Source organism: Hyla sarda, chromosome 5 (assembly GCF_029499605.1).
Source record: "Hyla sarda isolate aHylSar1 chromosome 5, aHylSar1.hap1, whole genome shotgun sequence".
NCBI lineage: Eukaryota > Metazoa > Chordata > Amphibia > Anura > Hylidae > Hyla > Hyla sarda.
In genome coordinates, this window is record NC_079193.1 from 323,252,588 (window position 1) to 323,280,465 (window position 27,878).

Genomic DNA, 27,878 nt, shown 5'->3' on the forward strand with positions numbered 1-27,878 from the left:
GGGCTGGTATGCTGAGGCAATGCTCCGGCCTATCGCCGCCCTTCCCAGTAACGATAGGTGCATGAAATGACTGAAGGTCCACAAGGAGATTGAACTTGAACAACTTTACTTAAGTGCTTGCGATACATCCAAGGCACAGTCACAGTCTCGTACAAACAGTCCTTATGTTGCTCAGTGACTGACAGTTGTTGCGGACCTTGAGCTATTAGAAAGTTTCTGAATTTAGGGTATATTTGCAGATCCGTCCGGATTTAGGGGTTATATTAGGTCCGGTGATGCTGCAGGGTGTCTGGGAATTGATACACTCTATATTCTGAATTACTCAACCGTTGCCGCAATGCTCGGGCCTAACTCACTGCGATATCTGCTGCGCAGATCCTTCTCGTTTGACAGCCCAGGAACAAGAGAGAGAAAAGATGGCCCCCGCTCCCTTATATGGGCAGGGGGCGGGGGGAATCCGATTGGTCCGAACATCTGTCACTCACCATTACACAGAGTGATGGGATTGCATACGTCACAGGGACTCCAAAGGTCCTTAAGCAAAATACCATAGAGTTTACCTAGTCACGTGACCCGCAGGTCCTGCAACACTATGGAACAGGTAATTAACTACTTTATTTACAGTTATATTACTATATTTACATTACCCTTACATAAATTATTAGGCTATTAGTTGGAATAGAGGCGACAAGGGGTAGGCTACACAACAGGGATCCCTACGTCCTAGGGACTCTGGCTATGGGGACCCACACATACATAGGTACCGTATAAGATGCAGTACTGGGAAACCACAGAGGAGTCTAGAACAGGGTCCATCACTAAGTTGAAATCCCCTCCTAACCTGAGAGAACCCCAAATATACTTATGTACATGCTTCACACGGGTAAAGCTGAATTTGTGCAGTGTTCCTTACCTGGTGGGGATGTTAGTATCTCTCTTCTGGATAACTTTAGCAGCGGTATCTGCTTTGTCAAGTCGCTTAAGCAGGCCTCAAACACAGTGCTCTCTTTCTATGCTGCCAGTGCCCTCGGCTGCCAGGCCACGCCCCACTTCACTGGTGTTTTGAACAGTTGGCCGTAAAATTAAAAAATAGTTTTTTTTTCACAAAAATGCTGGTGTTACCCCAAATTTTTCATTTGCACAAGGGGTAATAGGAGAAAATATCCCCCAAATTTTGTAACCCCATTACTTCTGAGTATGGAAATACCCCATATGTGGACGTGCTGTTGAGGCACACTACACGGCTCAAGAGTCATAGAGGTCTGTTTGCATTTGAGGCCTATGGCATACCAGTAGCTGATGGTTACATACATTCAGCGGAAAATAAAAGAAAGGAACACCCACATGTGACCCTATTACAGAAGGTGTATAGGGGGAACTGGACATTTAGAATGGACGGGTGTTCCCTAAATTTATTTTCCAGGAATAGATGAAGTGTACTATGGGGGGGAATGAAAATTGCTATTTTACTACTGATATGCAAATTATGTACCCAGAATGATGACCCAGATCATAGCCAAAAGTTAAAAATTGTGCCCGCCCCAAACCCTATGCTCTGAATCATCACTCTGAGAATGTGATGTGGGTGGCTGGCCCTAACCTGTTGCCTCAGATGCGCACACTGCCCAAGTGGAGAGAGAGCGCTGTGCATTTGAGGCAACATAAAAAAGACCCCGATGCTAGTGAGTCATTGATCCATGACACATTTTTGGAAAAAATACCCCCAGAAGTCTTATCAGTATTTTTTTTTTTTATGAAATAGTTTTTGGGACAATTTAGTGGTTTAAGGGGTTAACATTTGGAGTGTACTCTGGACTTGGTACATTGGGGTCACATTATGGGAAATTAAAATGGAAAAGGAAAATTTAGTACTCCATGGAAGTGTGATACTGAAGCAGTTTTTAATGCAGAGGCCCGGATGATTGAGGTAAGTGTCACATTGATAGGTGGTGTCCTTCCGTATCCGCCTCTTGTGACACACTCAGAATTTTTTCTGGGATTGTCCCTTCTTTCCAGTGTGGGGGACCTCACCTGGAAAGTGCTGGCCTGGGACTATCCTGGCACCTATATTTCCAGTTCCTTGGGAACTCCGGCCTGCTCTTTCCCGGTCACCAAAGATCAGGACCCTTAGGACTTCTTCTTGGAACTGGAGGAATGTCCCTGTGTTGCCAGCGTACTGGGCCAGTACAAAAGGGTGACACATGGCAACCTGTACCAAGTAGACCGCAATCAAGTGACTGCAATAAATAGTCCCCTATGGGGCACATAAAAAGTGAAAAAAAAAAAGTAAATCCCCTCCCCCGATAAAATGTAAAATGTCCCTTTTTTCCCATTTACCCCAAAAAAGCGTAAAAAACATTTAATAAACATATTTGGTATCGCCGCATGTGTAAATATCCGAACTATCAAAATATAATGTTCATTATCGCATATGGTGAATGGCATAAACGTAAAGAAAAAAAAAGTCCATAATATTTTATTCCCCAAAAATTTATACAAAATGTATTAAAAGTTTTATAAAAGCAAATGTGGTATCAAAAAAGTACAGATCACAGTGCAAAAAATGAGCCCTCACACCGCCGCTTATACGGAAAAATGAAAATGTTATAGGTCATCAAAATAGAGGGATATTAAACGAATTAATTTGGTTAAAAACTTTGACATCTTTTAAAGGCGGTACAATAATAGAAAAGTATGTAATCATGGATATCATTTTAATCGTATTGACCCACAGAATAAAGAAAACATATCATTTTTCTTTTTAATTTCGCCACTCAAATAGTATTATTTTGGTTGCGCCATTCATTTTATGGTAAAGTGAGTGATGTCATTATAAAGGACAACTGGTCGTGCAAAAAACAAGCCCTCATAATCGTCTGTGGAAGAAAATATAAAAGAGATATGATTTTTAGAAGGCGAGGAGGAAAAAACAAAAATGCAAAAATAAAATTGGCCTGGTCCTTAAAATGGTACTCCACTGCTCAGTGTTTTAAACAAACTGTTTTTAACGCTGGAGCCGACGTCACGCCCCCTCCCATAGGCTTGCATTGAGGGGGCGGGGTGTGGCATCATGAGGGGGCGGGGCTATAACATCACGAGCTCCTGGCGCTGGCTCCAGCGTTCGAAACAGTTTGTTCCATACACTGAGCAGTGGAGTACCCCTTTAAGGCCAAAATGGGCTTGGTCCTTAAAGGGCTAATGATACACACCTCCCATCTACCCCTTATACATATACACACCTCCCAATCTGTCCAAAACTGCTGGGCTGGTTTACATTTAATCCATTCATTGTACACTTTACATTTAATTCATTCATTGTATATTTTAAGTGTAATCCATTCATTGTATATTTTACATTTAGTCCATTCATTGTATATTTTACATTTAGTCCATTCATTGTATATTTTACTTTTAATCCATTCATTGTATATTTTACATTTAACCCATTGATTGTATATTTTACATTTAATTCATTCATTGTATACTTTACATTTAATCCATTAATTGTATATTTTACATTTAGCCCATTCATTGTATATTTTACATTTAACCCATTCATTGTACACGTTATATTTAATCCATTCATTGTATATTTTACATTTAGTCCATTCATTGTACATTTTACATTTAATCCATTAATTGTTTATTTTACATTTAACCCATTCATTGTATATTTTACATTGAATCCATTCATTGTACACTTTACATTTAATTCATTCATTGTATACTTTTAATTGGTGAAGCTTTACTATACTATTCTAAGATACCACTAAGTCAGGTTACAAGCTTATATCTCAGCTCCATTCTGGTGATGTATTTGTTTCCATATTCATGTTTAAACTTCTTTTCTAGTCATTTGAAACCAATATTGATTAAAAAAAGAAAGAAAAAAAAAGAATTCCTCACATTTCTTAGGAATACATACATAGAATAAGATATGCTCATCCCATTGCTGGTGTATGGCACCATCACCTAGCGCACTGGTGCCCGATGCTGAAGAGGACCTGACCCGGGACCCCTCTTGTCAGGAGATTGTGGGAAGTGTGAATTGATGAAGATGTTGATCATAAATTAGGTAAACAGTAAAAAGAATCAGTCCTCAAATGCTCACTGTTGGGATATCTGGGAGGGAATTGTAAATTTTCCTTCCCCATCCCATTTAACACAATGGTGAGCATTTGAAGACTGATTATTTTTACTATTAAGCTGTTCAGATCACATATTTAGGCACCTTGGATATATAGTGCCTTCCAGTAAACCTCTGCTCCCTGGTTAATAGTCTATTTTTGTTGAGCTGCACATCTCCATCTAAATCATAGGATAGATAATCTATAAGCAACCAGTCCATGCTTCTCTTAGACATATGTATTCTTGTTTTTTATTTTATTTTAATTCTTTTGTGTCTTGCAGTGAAAGAAATAAAATCTTAAAAGAAGCAGAGATTTTGCACAAAGCCAGATTCAGCTATATACTTCCAATTTTGGGAATTTGTAACGAGGAAGATAACATTGGAATTGTGACCGAGTACATGCCAAGTGGATCACTAAACCAGCTGTTGCATGAGGTAGGTGTATTAGTTCAGGATGGTACTGCCAACCTCAGGATAGGTCGACAATATCAGATCGGTGAGGTGCTAACTTTTGATGCTCTACCAATCAGCTGTATGCTAGAGCCATGGTGCCACCATGGAGGAACTGAACTCTCAGCCAATCACTAGCTGAGGTGGATCACCGCTGCGGAGCTAGAGCCTTATGTGGGAATTTGTGTTTAGTGTCCATGACACAAACAGGAAATAGTTGGTTTATTCTTCATTAGCGCATAAGGAAAAATTCCAAGACTAGTGGTGTGCATGATATGAAATTACATAGTTTAATCAGAAAATGTATTTGTTTAGTATTACTACTTTTATGATTATTATCATTATTTTTAGGACAACCCTTTTCCAGAGATCGCATGGCCCTTAAGATTTCGCATTCTTTACGAGATCGCCTTAGGAGTTAACTTTCTGCACAATATGTCCCCTCCACTGCTGCACCATGATCTAAAGACACCAAATATTTTACTGGATAGTGAATACCATGTGAAGGTAAGTCCGATAGCTTTTTTAAAGGGAATCTATTAGTAGGTTAGGGCTTCTTAAATTGTTGGTATGGTCTAATAGCGCTGGTTGCACTGATTGTCATGTGCCCCCGATGCACAGTTTTTCTGTCAAATTAATTTTAAGTAGTGTGTAAATTAGGGCATTCAGTGCACTGGGGGCATTACTTTACCCCTTGGTGCACCATTCGACCCACTACAAAAGTGTTCCTGGTGATTATATATTCTCTGCTGTGACATAATTCATGGACACAGCGTAGTCGCTGTCACTGCAGAGGATTAATATATGCATCAGGAGGCATAGTTACAGGAGGGGGCAGATTGGTGGAGCAAGGGGTAAAGTAATGGCTCCAGTGCCTGAATACCCTAATTTGCATATTAAGTAAAATAAATTTTACAGAAAAAAAACAGCACATCGAGGACACATAATAAAGGAACAATGATGATCAATGTGACATACCCTATTAGATAATACGAGATATATCACACAGAAAAACGGAGAAGGGAGTCGAACTGGGGGGGGGGGGGGGGGCGAGACACTCCATCCCCGGGGTCCCGTGATCGCGAGGGGGTGCCAGCAATTGGACCACCCATGAGCTTAAACTTTTTCTGTGTGATGCATTCTCCTTTAGGCTGTAATCACACGGCAGAATTTCCGCACAGCTGCACCAATTCCGTGTCCACATTAATTTGGGTGGTTTCTGGCTTGTGTGGATTTCATGTGGAATCCATGCGGAATCCGCATGCAGAAATTCTGTTATGTGAATTTACCAATTTACCGTTAAGATGTCCTAACCTGCCGATAGAATTATATTTAAAACTCAATAGGGGTAGATTTATCAAAACCTGTGCAGAGGAAAAGTTGACCTGTAGCCCATAGCAGCCAATCAGATCGCCTCTTTCATTTTTCAAAAGGCCTCTGAAAAATAAACAAAGCAATCTGATTGGTTGCTATGGGCAACTGGTCAACTTTACCTCTGCACAGGTTTTGATAAATCTCCCCCAATAATGTGTGTACGTTCCAGCATTACTTCCAATTGGCTGGAGATATTTCAGTGAAACTTGGTACACATGGTACTTATAAGTCAACTAAACATATATATTGGGTAGATTCATTAAAAACTGTCCAGAGGGAAAGCTGCTGAAAAGTTGCTTTAAAATGAAAGAAGCGATCTGATTGGTTCCTATGGGCAACTCCTGGGGCAAATTTTTCTCTGGGCAGGTCTTGATAAATCTCCCCCATGGGATAGTTAAATTAACCCTAGCCCACCCCCTAGGTTCAGGAGGCTTCCATTACCTTATTCCATAAACTGCGCTCTGCATCTTCTGGTGAGTGTGTCAGTCCAGCTTGCGAGCCATACCTCTTTGCAAGCCACATCCCTCCACAAGCCACACCTATTATTTTTTTGGCCCTTATTTATCTTGGCTCAATGCTAAAAACACCATCTTCGCCTGATACACCCACATCACAGATCCTTCAACCACCATCTGTTCATCCCGGCTCTGCCCCACCTTACTTCACAAGCTCCACATCTCCAGGTGAATGTGTTGTTTCAGCTTACAAAACACGCCCCCACCCACAAGCCACACCCCTTCTTTTTTTGGCCTACAATCTCTTCATCACAGCTCAACCTAACCTAAGGACAGGATATGAGGACGAGGTATGCGGACAGGATATGAGTATGCATATGAGATCAGGATATGAGGGCAAGATATGAGGACAGGATAAGAGGTTGGGATATGAGGTTGGGATATCAGTTTGGGGTATGAGGTTGGGATATCAGTTTTGGATATGAGGTCGGGATATCAGTTTGGGATATGAGGTTGGGATATGAGTGTGGGATATGAGGTTGGGATATGAGGTCAGGATATGAGAGTGGGATATGAGGTTCACATTTTATTCATTACAATGTTCAGTCTTAACAAAATATGTCCAATCACAGAGCTAGGCATGTTTTTAGATTACTGTTTAGACCTGTGCAAGATATAGTAGAAAAGTAAAGAAAAAAAGGGGGCAGAACTAAGTCAAGTCATGTTTCTGGCATACTAAAGAAAATATTGCAAAATCCCCATGACTTCTTTTGCTGGTTTTATGCTGCTCCTTTCCCTAGTTTAGAAAGTGGGTATAGTTTATAAAAAAATAAAAAAAAGCAGAAGTGACTTCAGCAGCATGCCGGATTTACTATAACATGTGTGAAAATTATAACTGGCATAGATTTTAGTCAGAAGGCAAACCGACGGCTAAAGATATGTCAAACGTTAAAAACTCAATAAAAAAATTTGAGGAATAAAAAATTGCAATTGCCGTCACATCTAAGCAGAGAACCTCCAGTTAGTTAGTTTGTTAGTTTAATTGTGTATTTATTTATTTTATTTATCTATTCATTATTTCATTTATGTATTCAATATTGTATCTATTTATTTATTTATGTAATTATTCATTCATTCCATCATGCAAGCAAAGAGTTTTTCCTTTCATTCGACTATAAGGCTAGGTTCACACTGCCGTTGTACTCTGTTCCATTCTGGGTGAGTTTGTCAATTTTTTTTTTTTTCACCGAATGGACCCAAAACTGGTTGGGGTACAACTGACCCCACCAGGTGCCAATAGATCCCATTGCATGGGCACTTGAATGGGGTTCGTAGGGGATCTGGTATTTTGCCAGAGTTGAGCCGAGAAAAAAAATAGGACATGCTGTATTTTTTTCTCCACTCAACTTTTATCATTCTGACGGACTGATCAACGGAGCTCCATTTCCTGAAGTAAGACTAACAATTCATCAGGTCCTATTTTATCAAGTCCGTTAGATAAAAGCAAGGGTTGAATACTTATGCAAGGCATTGTATACGTGCCCATATGCTGATGCCCTTTTCACCTGGCCCAAGGCAGTGTCCTGCACTCTAAATAGGGGGACAACTGGATGAACTAGTTGTCCTGTCCAGGCCAGTTTTATCGCCCAGGAGAGACAGAGGCTATCCTTTGATTCTCTGCCCACTTACGCACCGAGGTTATGTCTGTTTCAGCCAGGTGACCAGAGACATGCCCGATGTTATGACTCTAGTCCAGTCACATCCTGTGCTGTAAGAATATAAGACTACAAGGCTAAGACCAGCATAAGCATATTGTAGGGCGCACACCAAATTTACCAATTATGATCTTTATAAAAGGGGTATTGAATGGAAAAAAAAAAATTTTCATATCAACTGGCTTCTGAAAGTTAAAGGACAACTGTAGTGGAACACTTTTATATATTCCCGTGCCAAAGCCTCAAAAATAAACAAAATAAACGTATACATACCTTCCTACGAGCCCCCATTGGTCCGGCAGAGGCCTCACGGTCCAGCAGTGCTCACCTCATTCCACTTCCTGGGGACGGGGACACCACAGAGCCGTCGGCGTATCACCGGCTGCAGCAATGTCCCGCCCCGGCCTGTGATAGGCTGAGCCCACTGTCATGTAAGGAGCTCTGGCCGGCTTCTCACATGACAGTGGGCTCAGCCTATCAAAGGCTGGGGCAGGACATTGCTGCGGCCGGTGATATGCCGACGGCTCTGCGGCGTCCCCGTCCCCAGGAAGTGGAATGAGGTCAGCACTGCCGGACCGTGAGGCCTGTGCCGGACCAACGGGGGCTCGTAGGAAGGTATGTATAAGTTTATTTTGTTTATTTTTGAGGCCCGGGCACGGGAATATATAAAAGTGTTCCACTACAGTTGTCCTTTAAACAGATTTGTAAATTACTTCTATTAAAAGATCCTAATCCTACCAGTACTCATCAGCTGCTGAAGTTGAGTTGTTCTTTTCTGTCTGACCACAGTGCTCTCTGCTGACACCTCTGTCTGTCTCAGGAACTGTTCAGAGTAGCAGCAAATTCCCATAACAAACCTCTCCTGCTCCAGACAGTTCCTGAGACACACAGAGGTGTCAGCAAATAGCACTGCTGTCAGACAGAAAAGATCAACTCAACTTCAGCAGCTGATAAGTACTGGTAGGATTAAGATTTTTTAATAGAAGTAATTTACAAATCTGTTTAACATTCTGGAGCCAGTTGATATTCATGGAATACCCCTTTAATAAAAAAAATAGGAAAGATGTTTCTGATACAACAGCATTTAAACTATTAAAATACAGGGAAACAAAGAATAAAAATACAGGGAGGGGCGCCCCTGAAGAAGTCACTTTAGAGTGACGAAACGCGTGGGTCCATCTGGGGGGACATCCACTCCGGTCATTGTGATGTATACTCTATGTGATTCATCTTTGTAAACCTTTTACATCTCGGGTCTCTGAAATCGTATTGGGAGGACATTATCCATTTGTATTTCTACATTTTGTATTGTGGCAGTACCTTTGTGTGCATAGGGGCATTGTTATATATTTTATTGTAGGAGGTTATTGGGTGTCCCTGAGGGGAAGTCCCATTAGTTTGGGACGCCCTTCGTGGTTGAGGAATGGTTTTAGAGTTTGTCTTGCCCTCCCTGTATTTTAATTGTTTTTATAAGTGTGCTGTTGTATCAGAAATATCTTTCATATTTTTGCATTAATAAAGATCATATTTGGTAAATTTGGTGTGTGCTCTACAATATGTTTATGCTGGTCTTAGCCTTGTAGTCTTGTTTCTGTTGATTATAAACATTGGCAGTAGAGATGAGCGAATTTGCAGTAAATTCGATTCGTCACAAACTTCTCGGCTCGGCAGTTGATGTCTTATCCTGCGTAGATTAGATCAGCTTTCCGGTGCTCCGGTGGGCGGGAAAAGGTGGATACATTCCTAGGAAAGAGTCTCCTAGGACTGTATCCACCTTTTCCAGCCAACGGGAGCACCTGAAAGCTGAACTAATTTATGCAGGATAAGTCATCAACTGCCGAGCCGAGAAGCTCGTGACGAATCGAATTTACTGTAAATTCGCTCATCTCTAATTGGCAGCACCCATATTATATGGTATATTTAGACAGATTGAGCCCACCATATTGTGTCTTTTGGACTAGAGTCCTGACTTCATATTACTACACCGACGTACAGGGGGCCATGTCTAGGTGCCCTAGTGAGCCTGTGCATAGCCCAAGGCAAGAAAGAGCGTGCACACTGGGTTTAAATAACCTAAGGCCTATGTGCTGTGACTGTCAGCTCCTTACTACCAATGGAGAAGAAAAATCAATGCAACTCTGCAGATCAGCTGATCACCCTGCAAACAGTGTGCCTCCGGCTGTTGCAGAACAACAACTCCTAGCATGCCCGGACAGCCTTTGGCTGTCCGGGCATGCTCGGAGTTGTAGTTTTGTAAAAGCCGGAGGCACACTGTTTGGAAAACAATGCTTTAGGGCACGTTCCCACCTGGCGTACACGCAGCGTAATTCACGCTGCGTAAAATCTGCAGCAGCAGCGGGAAATACGCTGCGTATCCCTCGCTCACCATACACACACGGCTTTCTGGCGGCAGCTTTCCGGCGGCATTTCACGATTTCGTAAATATTTAGAATATAGTGATATATATTCGTAATGAAGAATATATTTTTTTTAAATGCAAATTTATGCAAATATCTATGGGAATATCGACACTTCCAGACTGGACACTGATCCCTCTCTTCTTTTAGGTGAAAGATATAATTGCGCATGCGCGCTATGCAAATTTCGTTAGGAATTTTCGCATGAAAAAAAAAACGAACTTAGTGAATATGCGAATTTTGCAAACATAGGACGAATATTCGTCCATATATTCGCGAAATATCGCAAATTCGAATATGGCCCCTGCCGCTCATCACTAGTCACATACTGTACATGCAATTGACTGTAGTGTAAAGAAAGTGATATACGTGACATTATCGCTACACACCAAAGTGACAGCAGTGCTGGAATATTGGCATATTTAGGGGTGAGTACAGTTTTTTGTTTGTTTTATTATGATTTATTCTATTATTTATTTTTTTTATGCTGGTTCCAGCTCTTACTTTGTTTTCTATGTATATCTAATGCATTTATATATAGCATTTGTAGGTAGCTGCGGGATAGTGTTAATCAAGGAATTTGTTATATTTTATTAGTATGATGAATCACTAAACACACATAGTTAAGAACTATAAAGGTAACAGGGTTTTATCAATACAAGGGAAACTAGTTAATCTCTAGTGACCCTAATAGGTAAGGAGTTATTAGTATCATCCCATCTCTCCAGCCCATTAGAATTCCTAGTGTGGTAGAGAGGCCTCATACCTTCTAAAGAGGTCTTTATTCTGGATTGTGGAAGTGCCCTGGCAATGTCTCCGTACATTGTATGCAGGATGCGGCGGTCAGTCATTGGCTTCCTGCGGTGACATCACTGCGGCACTAATGACAGGCACTCCATATCAGCAACAGCGATGGACAAGGACCAACCTGGAGGGTAAGTATAGTTTTTTTACCTTCCAACACAAAGACATCGGAGAACCCAAATGTTCAGACCCACACCAGTCTCTAAAACTAGCCAGGAGAAGCATGGGACACTCCACTTCACTCCATAGAGTTATGATGGGGCTCATCTCGTTCAGTTTAGTGAGCACATAAGCTCATGTGGTGCCACAGGGGTGCTAGGAATACCTGATCACTTTGTGATGCCAGGGCACCATTAGCCTTTACACAGTATGAGGTTGGAGACAGCTTCTCCTGGGCCAGTCACAGGGAGTAAAGAATCACACCGACGCAGTGTGCAGAGTAACCCCTTGGGAGCCCTGTTGCCTTGCTGGGACTTATGGTGTTTTCACCCAATTGATGAATACTGACTTGATATGAGACTGAAAATTGTTCCAGGTCGCTAGGGTTCTGACAAGGTCCGGAGACTTTCTCCATCAGGCGTGAATTTATTCTATGCGGGGGATCCTTGCAGAATTGCTGGATAAGACTTGAGATTAGATTTTATCTGGACTTCCCTCAGAGCTTCTCCACATACAGCTCACACACTTGTGCTCAGAACACAGCTCTAGGCTGAACTGGGGCAACTCCTACCCTACTGAATTAAGGGGTTTCCATTGGCAAGGAGGGTCACATGAGTCCACACTGCTCCTCTGTTCTTAAAGGTATAACACATATAAATAACAGATAACACAACTATAGCAATCAGTCCTTTAGTGGTCCCAACACCAGTGCCGCACGTCTTGCCCGAGGAAGTCCGAAGCTCACAGGATAGCCTTTGGTGCTGAGACACCACACTCATTTTAGAGATCAGTGGGGGTCTAGACACTCAGAGCCTGACGGATCACAACTTTTGACATGTCCCTGGGACAACATTTTTTCTAATAACAGGGACATTTTAAATCGGTAGCAACTAAACTTCAACTCTGGAAGCATAGGCGTGCGCAGCCTATTGCATTAGGGTGTGCACCCTAAAGCACAAACTCACTCTGCGCACGCGTGTGTGTGTTTATGTGTATATATATATATATATATATATATATATATATATATATATATATATACATATACACACACACACACACGCATAGCATAGTGTAGGAGGATTAGATCCAGGGCCGGTTTTAGGCTTAGCATGGCCCTGGGCAAAATCAGAAGTGGGGTCCCAAAAGTTGTAATAGTGCACTAATCAGATTAGCACATTTTTGGTCACTTCAAATACCATAAAAAATATCTAAATAGCAAAAAAAAAAAAATGGTACCGATAAAAACTACAAATCACAGCGCTAAAAATGACCCTCATACATCCCCATATAAAGAAAAATAAAAGTGCTATAGGGGTCAGAATAGTACAATTTTATATTTTTGTATTCACATTAGGTTGGCAGCATAGTTCCCCCACATTAGGTTGGCAGTATAAATCTCCCACATTGGGATGGAAATCTATTTCCCCCACATTAGGTTGGCAGTATAGTTCGCCCACATTAGGTTAGTCGTACAGTTCCCCCACATTAGGTTGGAAGTATAGTTCCCCCACATTAGGTTGGCAGTACAGTTCCCCCACATTAGGTAGGCAGTATAGTTTCCCCACATTAGGTTAGTAGTACAGTTCCCCCACATTAGGTTGGCAGCATAGTTCCCCCACATTAGGTTAGTAGTACAGTTCCCCCACATTAGGTTGGCAGTATAGTTTGCCCACATTAGATGCAATATAGTTCCCCCACATTAGGTGCAGTACAGTTCCCCCACATTAGGTGCAATATAGTTCCCCCACATTAGGTGCAGTATAGTTATAATTGTAGGGAGGAGGGCAAGTCTAGACTTTACCATGAGGCTTACGGGACTAATTCTACCCCTGATCTTATATTTGCCAAGGGGTTCAATGGGCGGAGCCAAAGGGTTGTCAAAATTAGGTTTTGCCTAGAGTGTCAAAAATCCATGCACCAGCCCTGACTAGACCTCCCACTTGTGTGTATGCTTGCTGGTGTTTATAGGGAGACATTTGATGTAGATTTGAAAAAAAATTGTAAGTTGAATGGTAAAACTCATGTTTTTCATTACTTGGCAAACAGAAGAACGATTTTACTATAAGATGGTGGCACAGAGGGGGGAATATTCCAAATTGAATTTTTTTTTGCACCAGATTGGTTGAAAAAGTGATGCTGCACCCAGCAAGCTTGGAGCAGCATGCAGGTTGTAGTTTTAAGTCTGCAGCTGACCCAAAACTAGGACTCCCAGCATGCTGCACCATAATCTAAATTGTACTCCTATATAGTGCAAGATGTGTGGAGTTGTAGTTTTGGTCATCATAGATTGTATCAGGGCATGCTGGGAATTGTAGTTGGTAACTGCACCTCCCAGCATTGCATTCCTTCAAGGAATGCAATGCTGGGATTTGCAGTTACCAACTACAATTCCCAGCATGCCCTGATACAATATATGGTGACCAAAACTACAACTCCCATTATGTTGCACTATACTATAATATAGGTTATATGATGCTACATGTTGGGGGGAGCTGTAGTTTTGGGTCAGCTGCAGAGATATAGGCTGGAATCTGGATCAAGGAAACTTCTTGATCCAGATTCCAGCCTCTATCTCTGCAGCTGAACCGAAACTACAGCTCCCCCCAGCATGTAGCACCATATAACCTATATTATAGTATAGTGCAACATAATGGGAGTTGTAGTTTTGGGTCAGCTGCAAAACCATAAGCTGTATCAGGGCATGCTGGGCATTACAGATAGTAACTGCAACTCCCAGCATGCCCTGATACAATCTTGGTCTGCTCTGCAGCTGTCCCAAAATTAAGGCATTGCTTCCCCAGGACTCAGGAGTATAGTGCAACATAATGGGAGTTGTAGTTTTGGGTCAGCTGCAAAACCATAGACTGTATCAGTCTGATACAGCCTATGGTTTTGCCGCTGACCCAAAACTAATTTTGGGACAGCTGCAGAGCAGACTGAGATTGTATCAGGGCATGCTGGGAGTTGAAGTTAATACTAACTGTAATGCCCAGCATACCCTGATACTATCAGGGCATGCTGGGCGTTACAGTAGTAACTGCAGCTCCCAGTATGCCCTGACCACACCACACATGCCCAGACTCACAGCTCAGGACTACAGTCCCATCATGTATGATTGTGACTGTCTATTATATGTAGCCTACATATAATAGACAATCACACATGATGGGGATGTAGTCCTGAGCTGTGAGCCTACATATAATAGACAGTCACAATCATACATGATGGGGATGTAGTCCTGAGCTGTGAGCCTACATATAATAGACAGTCACAATCATACATGATGGGGATGTAGTCCTGAGCTGTGAGCCTACATAATGTAGGCTCACAGTTCAGGACTACATCCCCATCATGTTTGTCAGCAGGCCAGCAGCCACTTACTGGCACTTGCTGCAGGCCTCTCTCTCCTTAGCCGCCCTCTCCAGCAGTCCAAACTCCAGAGCTGGGGGCCCAGGCTTCTCCTGTCTTGTAGTGGGCCTGTCCTTGCCCTGGCAGCGGGCCTCTCCTGTGTGGGCTCTCCAGACAAAGTGCGCGCGTGCGGGCTCCAGGCACTGCGCACCATGAGTCACCTAGACGTCATGTGCAGCCGTGCGCACTGACACCTGACCCATCAGCCTCCGCGGTCTTAAAGCGGCCCCGGACGGCATGTAAGGTCAGTCAGTGTAGGGTCCATATTCCATAATGTGTGTATGAGCGATTGCGGCCCTGAGCGGTGGGGGGGGGGGGTTGGTTGGCGTTGGTGATGTCAGGCGGGTGATGTCGGGGATGTCCGGTGGGGCTGGGGTTTAGTATTGAGGAAAAAAAAAAGTCCTGCAGCAGCGGGCCGCGGTGATTAGGGTGTGCCTGTGCCCACCCGGCACACCCTGTGCGCACGCCTATGTCTGGAAGACAACCTTGCAGTGGTTTTCTTACACAAACTGGTCCCTTGGACTAAAAAGGGAAAACATTATGAATGTCTCTTACTTGTCACTTCCCTTTACCCACTGAGGGCTGAGCTTTGGTGATTTTCTGCAGACATTTGTGGAAATATCAGACCTACTACCGCATTCATTTTTAGCATTAGTCATCATAGTCACATGCAGAGGGCAAGAGGATAGAGGAGGCTCAGAAATACAGTGGTCCCTCAACATACGATGTGCAGCGACGTGATGACGACGTTGGAGAGCACCGATGATGCAGAGGATCCCGAAGAGGATGCACCGGAGCCCTGAGGACAGGTAAGTGATTGTCAGCGGACCACACGGGGCACCGTAAACGGCTATCCGGCGGCAGCTGAAGAAGTCTGCGCTGCCGGATAGCCATTTATGCGATGGCCCCGACATACAAAAGCATTGTATGTTGAAATGATCATATGTCGGGGCCATCGTAGGTCGGGGGTCACTGTACCAGGATAATATCAGCACAAGATAACATGTATATTCGGGAATATGCCGGTGCTAGGCTATGGCCAGATTCACACTGACTTTGTCATGCACTTCCACATCTTTTCTTCTTTTTCAGATTCCTTAAAAAAATCTGTATAATCTATATATATATATATATATATATATATATATATATATATATATAAAACTCAACGTGTGTGTGTATGTATATATGTATGTATGTGTGTATGTATGTGTGTATGTGTGTATGTTCCAGCATCACGTCCAAACGGCTAAAGATATTAACATGAAACTTGGCCACATGTTACTTATATGTCAACAACAAACATAGGATAGGTGATTTAACCCTTACTCACCCCCATTTGCCAGGGGCGGGGTTTATGTTTAAAGTCCCATACATGTCAATGGGAAATACATGTTACAGCATAGTTACCAAACGGCTGGAGATATTTCGATAATACTTGGTCACATGTTACTTATATGTCCACTTAAAATATAGTATAGTTAATTTAACCCTTAACTACCCCCATTTGTGAGGGTCGGGGTTTTTGTTTAGTGTCCCATGCAAATCAATGGGAAATGTATGTTCCCACATAACTTCCGTATGGCTGGAGCTATTTCAATATCTGGTACACATATTACGGGTCGGGATAGGAGGTCGGGATAGAAGGATGGGATATATGGACGGGATATGAGGACGGGATAGGAGGTCGTGATAGGAGGTCATGATAGGAGGTTGATATAGGAGGACGAGATAGGAGGACGAGATAGGAGGAAGGGATAGGAGGTCGAGATAGGAGGTCGAGATATGAGGATGGGATAGGAGGTCGAGATATGAGGACGGGATAGGAGGTCGGGATAAGAGGTCGAGACAGGAGGTCAGGATAGAAGGACTGGATAGGAGGACTGGATAGGAGGTCGGGATAGGAGGTCGAGATAGGAGGTCGAGATAGTAGGTCGAGATAGGAGGACGGGATAGGAGGTCGAGATAGGAGGTCGAGATAGGAGGTCGGGATAGGAGGTCGGGATAGGAGGTCGGGATAGAAGGTCGAGATAGGAGGTCGAGATAGGAGGTCGGGATAGGAGGTCGGGATAGGAGGTCGGGATAGGAGGTCGGGATAGATGGACTGGATAGGAGGACATGATAGGAGGTCGGGATAGGTGGTCGGGATAGGAGGTCGAGATAGGAGGTCGAGATAGGAGGACGGGATAGGAGGTCAGGATAGGAGGTCAGGATAGGAGGTCGAGATAGGAGGATGGGCTATGAGGATGGGATAGGAGGTCTGGATATGAGGACAAGATGTGAGGATGGCATATGAGGTTGAGATATGATGACGGGATAGGAGGTCGGGATAGGAGGTTGGGATATTTTCCTCCCCAACAAGGATTAGGAAGGAAAAACCGGGCAACGCCGGGTATTCAGCTAGTGTAACATATAAAAGGCACACCCTGAACAGAGCTAATACAATGTGTTAAATGTAGTGCAGAACATGAGAATTGTTTTCTCAAAAAAAAAAGCTAAAACTTTTCTGCATACTTTTCTCCAACCATAAATGTGCACTAGAATTCATATCTGTTACCCTCCAGGAGCTGTGTTATTTAATTTCTCATCTATTCATTAACTGAAAACCTAAAATCCGCAGCCACCAAAAGCATTCAGCTAGGTACAGAGAATCACAGGAGACCCCCCCAAAAAAAAAAAAAAAAAAAATAGGGCTTGCTAACTGGTGCACACCGCAGAAGTGACTGCACAGACCACGGCGATAACATGCTAAAATAAATATTGATTAATATAAACAGACAATGGCTCAGATTTATCAATCTGTCTGAGACAAAAACTTGAGCCATTTGCCCATTGCAACCAATCACAGCTCAGCTTTCATTTTACTAGAGCTCCTTAAGGTATAAAACATGAGCCGTGATTGGTTGCTTAGGAAAATCACTCCAGTTTCTGTCTCAGACAGATTGATAAATCAGGGCCAATGCGTTTTAAAAGAGAAATCGGGCTTGCTAACTGGTGCACACCACGGAGGTGACCGAACACGGATCACAGAGATAAAATATTTTTAAAAATATTAATTTACATAAACTGACAATGTGTTTTGAAAGATAAATCTGATTTGCTAACTGGCGCATGGAGAGGAGGTGACCAAACACAGACCATAGAGATAAAATAATAATAAAATAAAATTATTTTTTAACATAAATGGACAGCCCAAACTGAGGCTTGCTAACCTGCGCACGCTGCGAAGATGACCAACCACGGAGTTAAAATAAGAAGAAATGATTTATTAATATTAACGGACAACACGTATCAAAAGAGTAATCAGGCTTGCTAACTGGCGCATGCCGCGGAGTTGACCAAATTCGCACCACAGAGATAACACGAGTGCCCCCTATATTCTTGTTTTCCCCATACCACCCAAATATCATTCACAAATTTGTTTTTAAAGGTTCTCAGACCTAGAGACATGACAGACATAACATAGGGATTACAGGAGAGGTAACTTACAAGATTAGATTTCTAACAGTGATCCTGCAGTAAACACTACAGGCAGCCCTTCCCAATCAGAGCTCTAAGAGACTCCAGGTTTTGCATTCCTTTACAGGTAATGATTAACATAATATTGAACGGTTGTAGTACAATTTAAAGGCATACTACTATTTAAAAAAAAAAATCTGTTTGTGATGTCATAAAGATAAGTGATCTTTATTATGTACAGTAGTTAGAGCGACTAAAGTTCTGGCAAGAATAAAGCTGTACTAGTCATAGACAGCTTATAGAGTCCTTTGTGTTTAAAGGAAATCTGTCACTAGTGTCACCTGCAGACAGATACTGACAGATATTGCAGGTGACACTGATGACAACAGTACTTACCTTGTCCCGTTCCATGCAGGGGATCTCCGGTAATCTCCTCTGTTAGCTCCAGCTTCAGGCACCCGGCTTGGAGCATGGGCGGAGCTTAGTTACATCACCGCTGCTGCTCTCTGCTGGATACAGCAGCGGTGACATCACTAAGCTCCGCCCATGCCCCAAGCTGGGTGCTCGTAGCTGGAGCTAACGGAGAAGATTACTGGAGATCCCCTGCACGGAACGGGACAAGGTAAGTACCATTGTCATTAGTGTCAACTGCACTACCTGTCTGTACTGACATGTTAGTGCAAGTGACACTGGTGACAAATTTCCTTTAAAGTGTAACATCTAATGACAGCGGTGCTCATATATTAAAGGGGTATTCTAGATGTGTTTTATTGGACTGTTCTACAGGGGCTTTAAGGTTAGTGTAGTTCATAATATAGTATTTGCACCTGTGTTTCACGGTGGTTTTTAACAGCATAAAAAATGAACGTTGTTATACATTTTCCCAGGTTGCGGCCCTAGAAATCCCATCACTAGTCAGGTGATAAAAGGGGACCTTTGCTTCAATGAGTAGAGTGACCTCTGGGTGGGAGGAAGATCATTCTGCAAGTAATTGTATTTTTGCAACAGCTGGAGGCCCCCTGGTCAGAAAACACTGGTCTATTGCATGGAATGCAGCTCATTTGTGCTTCAATGAGTGGGGTGGCTGATGCAATGGGAGGGAGAAAAGTGACCTCACACTTACGTACAAGGAATCATGGGACTTGTAGTTGGAGGGAGGGCACTTCAACAGGAAATAGCCAGATAACAAAAAGTTAGCAACAGCATTATGGTAATCTCACAACATAGCCATTTAGCCTCAAGACAAGCACAGATTTTTCCACAGCATGTCCATTACTGTCTGTCAGGTACGTACTAAAATCACCATGTGGTGGAGAAGCCCTTTAACAATCATTTAGAAAATATAAAGTGTCATTCCAATGATAATACCTATGTATGCCATGCCAATGATTATAGCTAAGTATGCAATACACCTCTCTTTCTTGTCTCTTATTTTAGATTGCTGACTTTGGTCTTTCAAAGTGGCGCATGTTGTCGCAGTCATTCAGTGACCAAAATCCACCAGGAGGAACAATAATTTATATGCCCCCCGAGATGTATGAGCCTAGCATCAAAAACAGCAGAGGAAGTGTTAAACATGATATGTACAGGTATGGAAACATCTTGACTCGCTTATTAGCTTACATTTACATTTTGTGAATTGATTTTAGGGGGGAAATGCTTTAGACCGGGGATGCATAACTATGATGTTGTGAGCGGCCCCCAAACATCCGGCACAGATGGCCGAAACACTAGTAAGCAATATACAGTAAGGAACCTTGATGAGGGACAGGCCGCAATCACAGGCAAAGGCGAAAGGAGGATTATGGATTTAAAAAATCAATTTCCATAAGGCACGGTCGGCGGTGCTTCCTCTGATTGGCCCGGCTTCTGCAACTCCTGATTGGTCGGGAGTGTCACAAAGTGACAAATGGCCCTGAGACTAGCAGAGCCATAGTCATAGACACCTGAGATGCCGCCACCAGCCCGGAGAGACAGTGGACATGCCGCTGGAGCAAGGAGAGATAAGAGCGTTACAAGTATAGATCTTTTAATTGAGTGGTCTCAAACTGTGGCCCTCCAGATGTTGCAAAACTTCAACTCCCAGCATGCCCGGACAGCCAACGGCTGTCCGGACATGCTGGAAGTTGAAGTTTTGCAACATCTGGAGGGCCACAGTTTGAGACCACTGTTTTAATTTATCCAGGTCCATTAATTATCATGGGCCCTCTAGAACTCCAAGACCAGTCACCTATGCCTTTTGGGCTACAGTACATGCTACACCATTTAACCCCTTAAGGACCAAGCCCATTTTCACCTTAAAGGGGTAGTCCATTGGTGAAAAACTTATCCCCTATCCTAAGGATAGGGGATAAGTTTGAGATCGCGGGGGGTCCGACCGCTGGGGCCCCCCGCGATCTCTCTGTACGGGGCCCCGGCTCTCTGCCGAGATAGCGGGTGTCGACCCCCGCATGAGGCGGCGGCCGTCACGCCCCCTCAATACATCTCTATGGCAGAGCCGGAGATTGCCGAAGGCAGCGCTTCGGCTCTGCCATAGAGCTGTATTGAGGGGGCGTGTCGGCCGCCGCTTGGTGCGGAGGTCGACACGCCCCCTTACCGCGGGCTGTCGGGGCTACGTACAGGAGATCGCGGGGGGCCCCAGGGGTCGGACCCCCCGCGATCTACAACTTATCCCCTATCCTTAAGATAGGGGATAAGTTGTAAACCACTGAGTCACCACTGGACTACTCCTTTAAGGACCAGGCCAATTTTATTTTTGCGTTTTCGTTTTTTCCTCCTTGCCTTTTAAAATCCACAACTCTTTTATATTTCCATCTACAGACCCTTATAAGGGCTTGTTTTTTGCGTGACCAATTGTACATTGTAATGAAACCTCTCATTTTACCATAAAATGTACCGAAAACCCCCAAAAATATTTTTTTAGGGAGGAAATGTAAATGAAAACCACAATTTTGCACATTTTGGAGGGTTTCGTTTTCACACTGTACACTTTACAGTAAAAATGACATGTGTTCTTTATTCTGTGGGTCAATACGATTAAAATGATACCCATGGCTAGATACTTTTATATTTCTGTTCCGCTTAAAAAAAAATCTAAAACTTATTGTACAAAATCAGTAATCTAAAATCGCCCTATTTTGACCACCTATTACTTTTTCATGTTTCCGTATATAGGGCGTTATGAGGGCTCATTTTTTGCACCGTCATCTGTACTTTTTATCGATACCACATTTGCATATATAAAACTTTTATATCAGTTTTTTTTTTTTATGTGACAAAAAACAGATCACGGCATCTGAGGGGTTAATGGCGGACATCCGCGCGATCGCGGATGTCGGCCATTATCGGCAGGTCCGCTGCTGTTGATAGCAGCCTGAACTTACCATGTAAGACCCGAGCACTGCTTCGATGCTCGCGGTCATACACCGGACATAAATGTACGTCCTGGTGAGCGAAGTACCGCCAAACCAGGACGTACATTTACGTCCGTGGTCGTTAAGGGGTTCAATCAGGGACATAGCTACAGTCTTAAAGGGTATGTGTGAGTTCCCTACCAGGTGCAAAGCTAATAGAAAATGAAAACCTTGTGTACTTCCTTCCCCTCAAAAAAAATATCTATATGCATGTATTTATCATATACCATTGTTGCCAATATACAAGGAGAGAATATTACCACTATACAGTGATTAAATATTACTTCCACATTGCCACATTTAGAGGGCCACAGTTTGAGACCACTGTTTTAATTTATCCAGGTCCTTTAATTATCATGGGCTCTATACACAGAAAGATAATACCAATGATACCGCTACATATTGCCTAAGTAATACCACCACATTATGATCACTATCATTACTGCTCCAGACTGTATAAGTGATTACATTGCAGTTCCATTCAGTGAGTTGTTCATTTTCCCTTTTTTTTTTCTTGATCTGGCCCAGACTGCCACTATGACATCTTCCAACCATGATTAATCTCTAAAGAACCTGCCAAACAAACATCTTAGGTTCCACACTTTTTCAGCACCCCGTGTCACCTTTTCCCCCACTTATTGTCACTCCAATGATAATGATGCCCCCTTGATGTCACACACAGTAAATATATATGTGGGTTGGTTGAAGTAAGTGGATTGGGGGGGGGGGGGGGGGTGTAGGCATTTCCCCCATTAGGTAGATAAGTTGCTTGGATAGTTCGCCACCTTGTAGATAGTTTTCCAGCTAAAGGCAATAACTAAATCCTGAGAAATGGCTGTCAGCACCAATCCACTCACGCTTCCAAATCACAGGCTCAGGATTTCACACCGCAGGACTGGGCGCTCCGCAGATCACTCAATGCCGGTATCTCAAGCACAGCATGCACGTAATAACTATCTAGAAAATTAACGACACGGCACCCGAAACTCTGCTCCAACTTGCTGCTTTATTGCTGATGGCAGGGCGTACAAACGAGATTGCACTACACCAACAACGCGTGCCGTGTCGTAAATTTTTCTAGACGTCGTTCATTTCTTCTAGATAGTTATCAAGGTAATAACTACTTTAGGTAATTTTCCCCCTTTAGGTAGGACACCCTTCCTTATTTGTTTCTCATTGAGGGTGCAGAGCTGTTGGACCCCTCGCCACGTGGGTACGCCTTTGGCTGCCATTGGGACTCCCCATTATGCTGAGGTCTCCAATCAGAATGGTGCCCATTACTTCTCCATTCATTGTCTATGGGAACTGCCAGAGATAGCAGAGTGCTGTACTCATGCGCTTTTAGTTGTAGTTTCAAGGCATTGGCTAATACATCATACATTTTTAATACCCTGTCATCCGTATTAGCCAGGAACAATGAAGATCTGGTTGTGATATTCCATGAAGTTTCATCAGTCCATATTTTAGATGATGATCTTACAGGTCATGACCTTCCTTCTGCATTTGATAATCTAAATTTCCCTGGCTGAAAGAGTGGGAATTGGGTTTCAGGAAAAATCTCAAGGAATACACCTAACATTTTCTCTGTTATGCTTCTACCTTTATTAATTAAATGTTATACTTTTTGGATTTCGATCCTTGAAGGAGACAAAATGGAAAATTTCCTCTTGGGATGGGAATCATGAATACCTGCTGAGGCCATTCAGTCTCGGTTAAAGGAGATCTAAGGGATAAGTGTCTCATCACGGGGGGTCCCAGCATGGCCAACATTCCCCCTCCATGTATCTCTATGCGCAATAGCCATGCACAGCTGCAGCGATGCCTGGACCGCATACAGGAGATTGTAGGGGGTCCCAGCGTTCCGACCCCCTCTCCCGATCAGGCATTTATCCTGCGGATAGGAGATAAGTATTATACACCACAGATCTCCTTTAAAGGCTTACTCCACTGCTATGACGTCACAACATTTAGTAACATTTCGTTCCAAACGCTGAGCAGTTGAGTACCCCTTTAAGCTTCAGTTGTTTTCTAACAGTTCATAATTGAAATTTATAGGAGTGTTATCAATTGTTACTTCCCGGTCTACGTTGACAACATTGTATTCCCATCCAGAGGATATGCCATAAATGTCTAATAGATGCCACCCACCAGTTCACTACATTTTGGACTGGCAGATAGTGCAAGGGCACAATATAGTATATACACAATACATTATAGTCACATGGCAAATGCAACCATATACATGACAATTACAGCATCATATCAATAAACAGCCTTGTGTATGTAATGTGGATAATGTTTACTTCTCACAAACTGCTTCTGGCTTCATGTCTTGAGGCTCTTTACCCTGATCTTCCTGCAGTACCATATTGTACTGTGATCACGATATTGAGGCCTGTCAGAAGACTAGACTCCTTTACATTGAGACTATAAGTAATGCACATTGATTGAAAGGTATAGACAGGGGCATGATAAGGAGCAGATACAATGGCTGCAATCATGTTACATGTCAGGTCATGTCTAGCACACAAAATCTCTTTGTCCTTAAAGTCATGTTTGATTTTGCTCTAGTTTAAAGTTTATATTGAGATGTATTACACTGATGTGATTAAAATTAATTGGGATGTCTGATTTCTGTTCTGTTTTACATTCTAGCTATGCTATTATTATGTGGGAAGTTCTTTCAAGAAAACAGCCATATGAAGGTAAATATCAAACAGAACAGTGCACATCTAGTACAGTGCTCCCTCGTGTTACAGTGGCCTCTATATACAATATCTTCTGTATTTCCTTGGCCTCTATATAACTTGCAGATCAGAGCAAAAATAAATAGGCCATGAGAGGGAAATACCTGCAGATGTTGTGGCGGCACAGATCTGGAGAAGGGCTGTAAAACAATTCTGCTGCACCAAAAGTTCTCGAGCACAGTCGCCTTCATCATTTTTTTAATTGTGGTCGCCCGGTACAGGAGGTGTACCCCTGTACCCTAGCTACCCTGTCAGGCAGCCTCCCTTCAGTGTCCCCTGTTCCCTTTGTATAGTTATCTTTATGCTGTGTATTGTATATAAAAGTGTTATGTCTTGAAGTACCGTTGACATGTGATTAACCAGTGTCATGTGATTGTAACCCAGTGAGGTATAAGCAGGGCTCAAGTCCTGCAGGAACTCATGGGAACGGAGTTCCTGCACTTTTTCCACAGCAGGAACGCAGTTCCCATTAGCTGGAGTCCTGCAGGACCAGCCCTTAAAGGGGTACTCCGCCCCGATTTTGGCTGCGGCACCCCAGACATCCGGTGCACGGAGTGAACTTCGCTCTGTGCCGAATGACTTGCGAGGGGAGAAGAAGCTTATGACGTCACAGCCATGCCCCTCAATGCAAGTCTATGGGAGTGGGCATGACGGCCTCCTATAGACTTGCATTGAGGGTCTGTGACCGTGACATCACGAGCCTCCGGTGCTGCACCCAACGCTCTAAACGAATGCCAGGTGCAGCAGGGAGAATGCGGGGGTCCAGATGTCTAGGGGCAGAGTACCCTTTTAAGTGAAAATCTTGGGTGAGTTCCCACACTTTTTTTCCCAGGACATGACCCCTGGGTATCAGTGACCATGTGACCTTAGGCTGACCTATGGGACCCCTCCTAGTCTCCCCCATATAAGCCCTGTGAGGAGCTCGCTCGCTCTCTTGATTTCCAGTCTAAGTCTTTGCTGAGGTCCAGTGCAGTCAAGTCCTAAGAGTGTGTGTGGAGTCCAGAGGAGGCCTCAAGTCAACCACACAGCCACAAGTCTACAAGTCCACAACCCCCAGGTCCCAGTCAGAGCCTGGTAAGCAACAAATGAGGTATGGTCAGTCTCAGTCAAAGTGAACCTATCTTTAGTCAGCATGGCCTGCATCAAAATTGTCCCAGTCCACTTCAAGTCCCAGCAAGCCCTAAAGTGTCTGAAGTCACTGGTCACCTCTGTGGGCCTGGCTAAGCTGTATAGACTATTCCACCTGTCTAAATCAGTAAAGCTGCCGTTGTTCCGTAACTTGGCATTGGAGTGATTATTGCTCCCTGTGCCTAGCCCAAGATCCAGTAGTATACCTTTGGGTGGTATTGAGGATAAACCACGCCCTGGTGTCACAAACACAGGGAGTTAATTCCATCTGCCCTCATCGCACCCTCTACCACAAAATAGGAGTTTGGAACAACCGGTACTCTTTCTAGAGGTTTCACCAAACTAGAGGTGACCAAATACACAATGGTCACTCTGGCTAACCTCCAGAAGGTCAATTATCAATGCAACACTTCACTAATCTGGGCTCTATGCCAGAGTGGCCAGTAAAACACTTCCTCCTCATAATAGGCACATAAAAGCCACCTGGAGTTAGCAAAAGAGCGCCTAAAGACCTCTCAGACTGAAAAACAAGAATGAAACCTTGGCTTCAATTCTAAGAGTCCTGTCTGTATAAAACCAGGCCCTGCTTATTACCTGCCCAATACCATCCCTACAGTGATCATAGTGGAGGCAGCATTGTACTTTGGGGGTGTTTTTTAGTGTCTGGGATAGGGAGACTGGTCGGGGTTGAGGGAAAGCTAAATAGAACATTAGATATTTCTAAAGAAATCCTGATCCAGAGTGCTATGGAACTCAGACTGGGCTTAAAGGGGTACTCCGGTGGAAAACAATTTTTTTTGCATATCAACTGGCTCCAGAAAATAATAGATTTGTAAATTACTTTTACAAAAAAAAAAAAAATCTTTATCCTTCCAGTCCTTATCAGCTGCTGTATACTACAGAGGAAGTTGAGCTGTTCTTTTCAGTCTGACCACAGTGCTCTCTGCTGACACCTCTGTCCCTGTCAGGAACTGTCCAGAGTAGGTGCAGATCCTCATAGCAAGCCTCTCCTGCTCTGGACAGTTCCTGACATGGACAAAGGTGTCAGCAGAGAGCACTGTGGTCAGGTTGGAAAGGACAACTCAACTTCATTTGTAGTAAATAGCTGCTGAAAAGTACTGGAAAGATTAAGATTTTTTTTATAGAAGTAATTTACAAATCTGTATAACTTTCTGGAGCCAGCTGATATGAAAAAAAATTTCCGCTGGAGTACCCCTTTAAGGTTTAATTTTCAACAAGACAATGGGGGAGATTTATCAAAACCTGTCCAGAGGATAAGTTGCTGAGTTGCCCATAGCAACCAATCAGATCGCTGCTTTCATTTTTCAGAGGCCTTTTCAGAAATGAAAGAAGCAATCTGATTGGTTGCCATGGGCAACTCAGCAACTCTTCCTCTGGACGGGTTTTGATAAATCTCCCCCTAAGCACACAGCCAAGACAAAACAGGAGCCGCTCCGGAACAACTCTTGAATGTCCTTGAGAGAGATCCCTCAACTTACAATGGTCTCAACATACAATAGTTTCAACATACAATGGTATTTTCAGGACCATCGTAAGTTGAAACCAGACTCAACATACAATGTAGAGACAGTCCAGATCTGTGAAACGTGTCAATGGCTGGAAGAACCGACCAATCAGAATTGGCATTCACTGGTAAAATCCGTGTATTACTGAAGCGTATGCACTGACTGATGTCTGGTAGCGCCCCCTACAGTACAGAGAGGTATTACATGTTCTGTACACTTTACCTGTGCCAGGGTTACCTGCTCCTCTGGACACCAGGTGAGGGCGGCTCCATGTTACTTTTTTAGGACATTGTGTACTGTACAGGACCCTGAAGGAGCTCCTGTCCTCTACATAGACCAGTGTTTCCCAAGCAGGGTGGCCCCGGCTGTTGCAAAACTACAACTCCCAGCATGCCTGGACAGCCTTTGGCTGTCCGGGCATGCTGGGAGTTGTAGTTTTGCAACAGCTTGAGGCTCCCTGCTTGGGAAACACTGACACAGACAGTGATTGCTGCTCCCAGCAGGGTGTGTGCGGGTGTGTCTCCTGAGACTTCCAGCAGAGCAGAGCCAGGCAGAGTTTTCCAACAAGCTTTCCCCAGGTTTGTGGCAGATTCCTGGGGAAGAAGCTCCTGCAATGGAGCCTCGTGGCTCCACTCCCCGTTCCAGGCTGGCGGGAAGTGGAGTGAAAACTTCGACAGCCATTGTTCCGGCC

The 27,878-nt window shown here is 43.4% G+C and overlaps 1 protein-coding gene across 1 annotated transcript in view; it reads left to right on the top strand.

Moving 5' to 3' along the window:
• Nucleotides 1–27,878, top strand: part of RIPK2 (receptor interacting serine/threonine kinase 2) — a 104,877-nt gene that overhangs the window by 20,228 nt on the left and 56,771 nt on the right. The window contains exons 2-5 of the mRNA XM_056522302.1: nucleotides 4,411–4,564; nucleotides 4,931–5,086; nucleotides 19,811–19,962; nucleotides 24,442–24,491. Of these exons, the coding sequence (XP_056378277.1) occupies nucleotides 4,411–4,564; nucleotides 4,931–5,086; nucleotides 19,811–19,962; nucleotides 24,442–24,491 (512 nt within the window). The remainder of the gene's footprint in view (nucleotides 1–4,410; nucleotides 4,565–4,930; nucleotides 5,087–19,810; nucleotides 19,963–24,441; nucleotides 24,492–27,878) is intronic.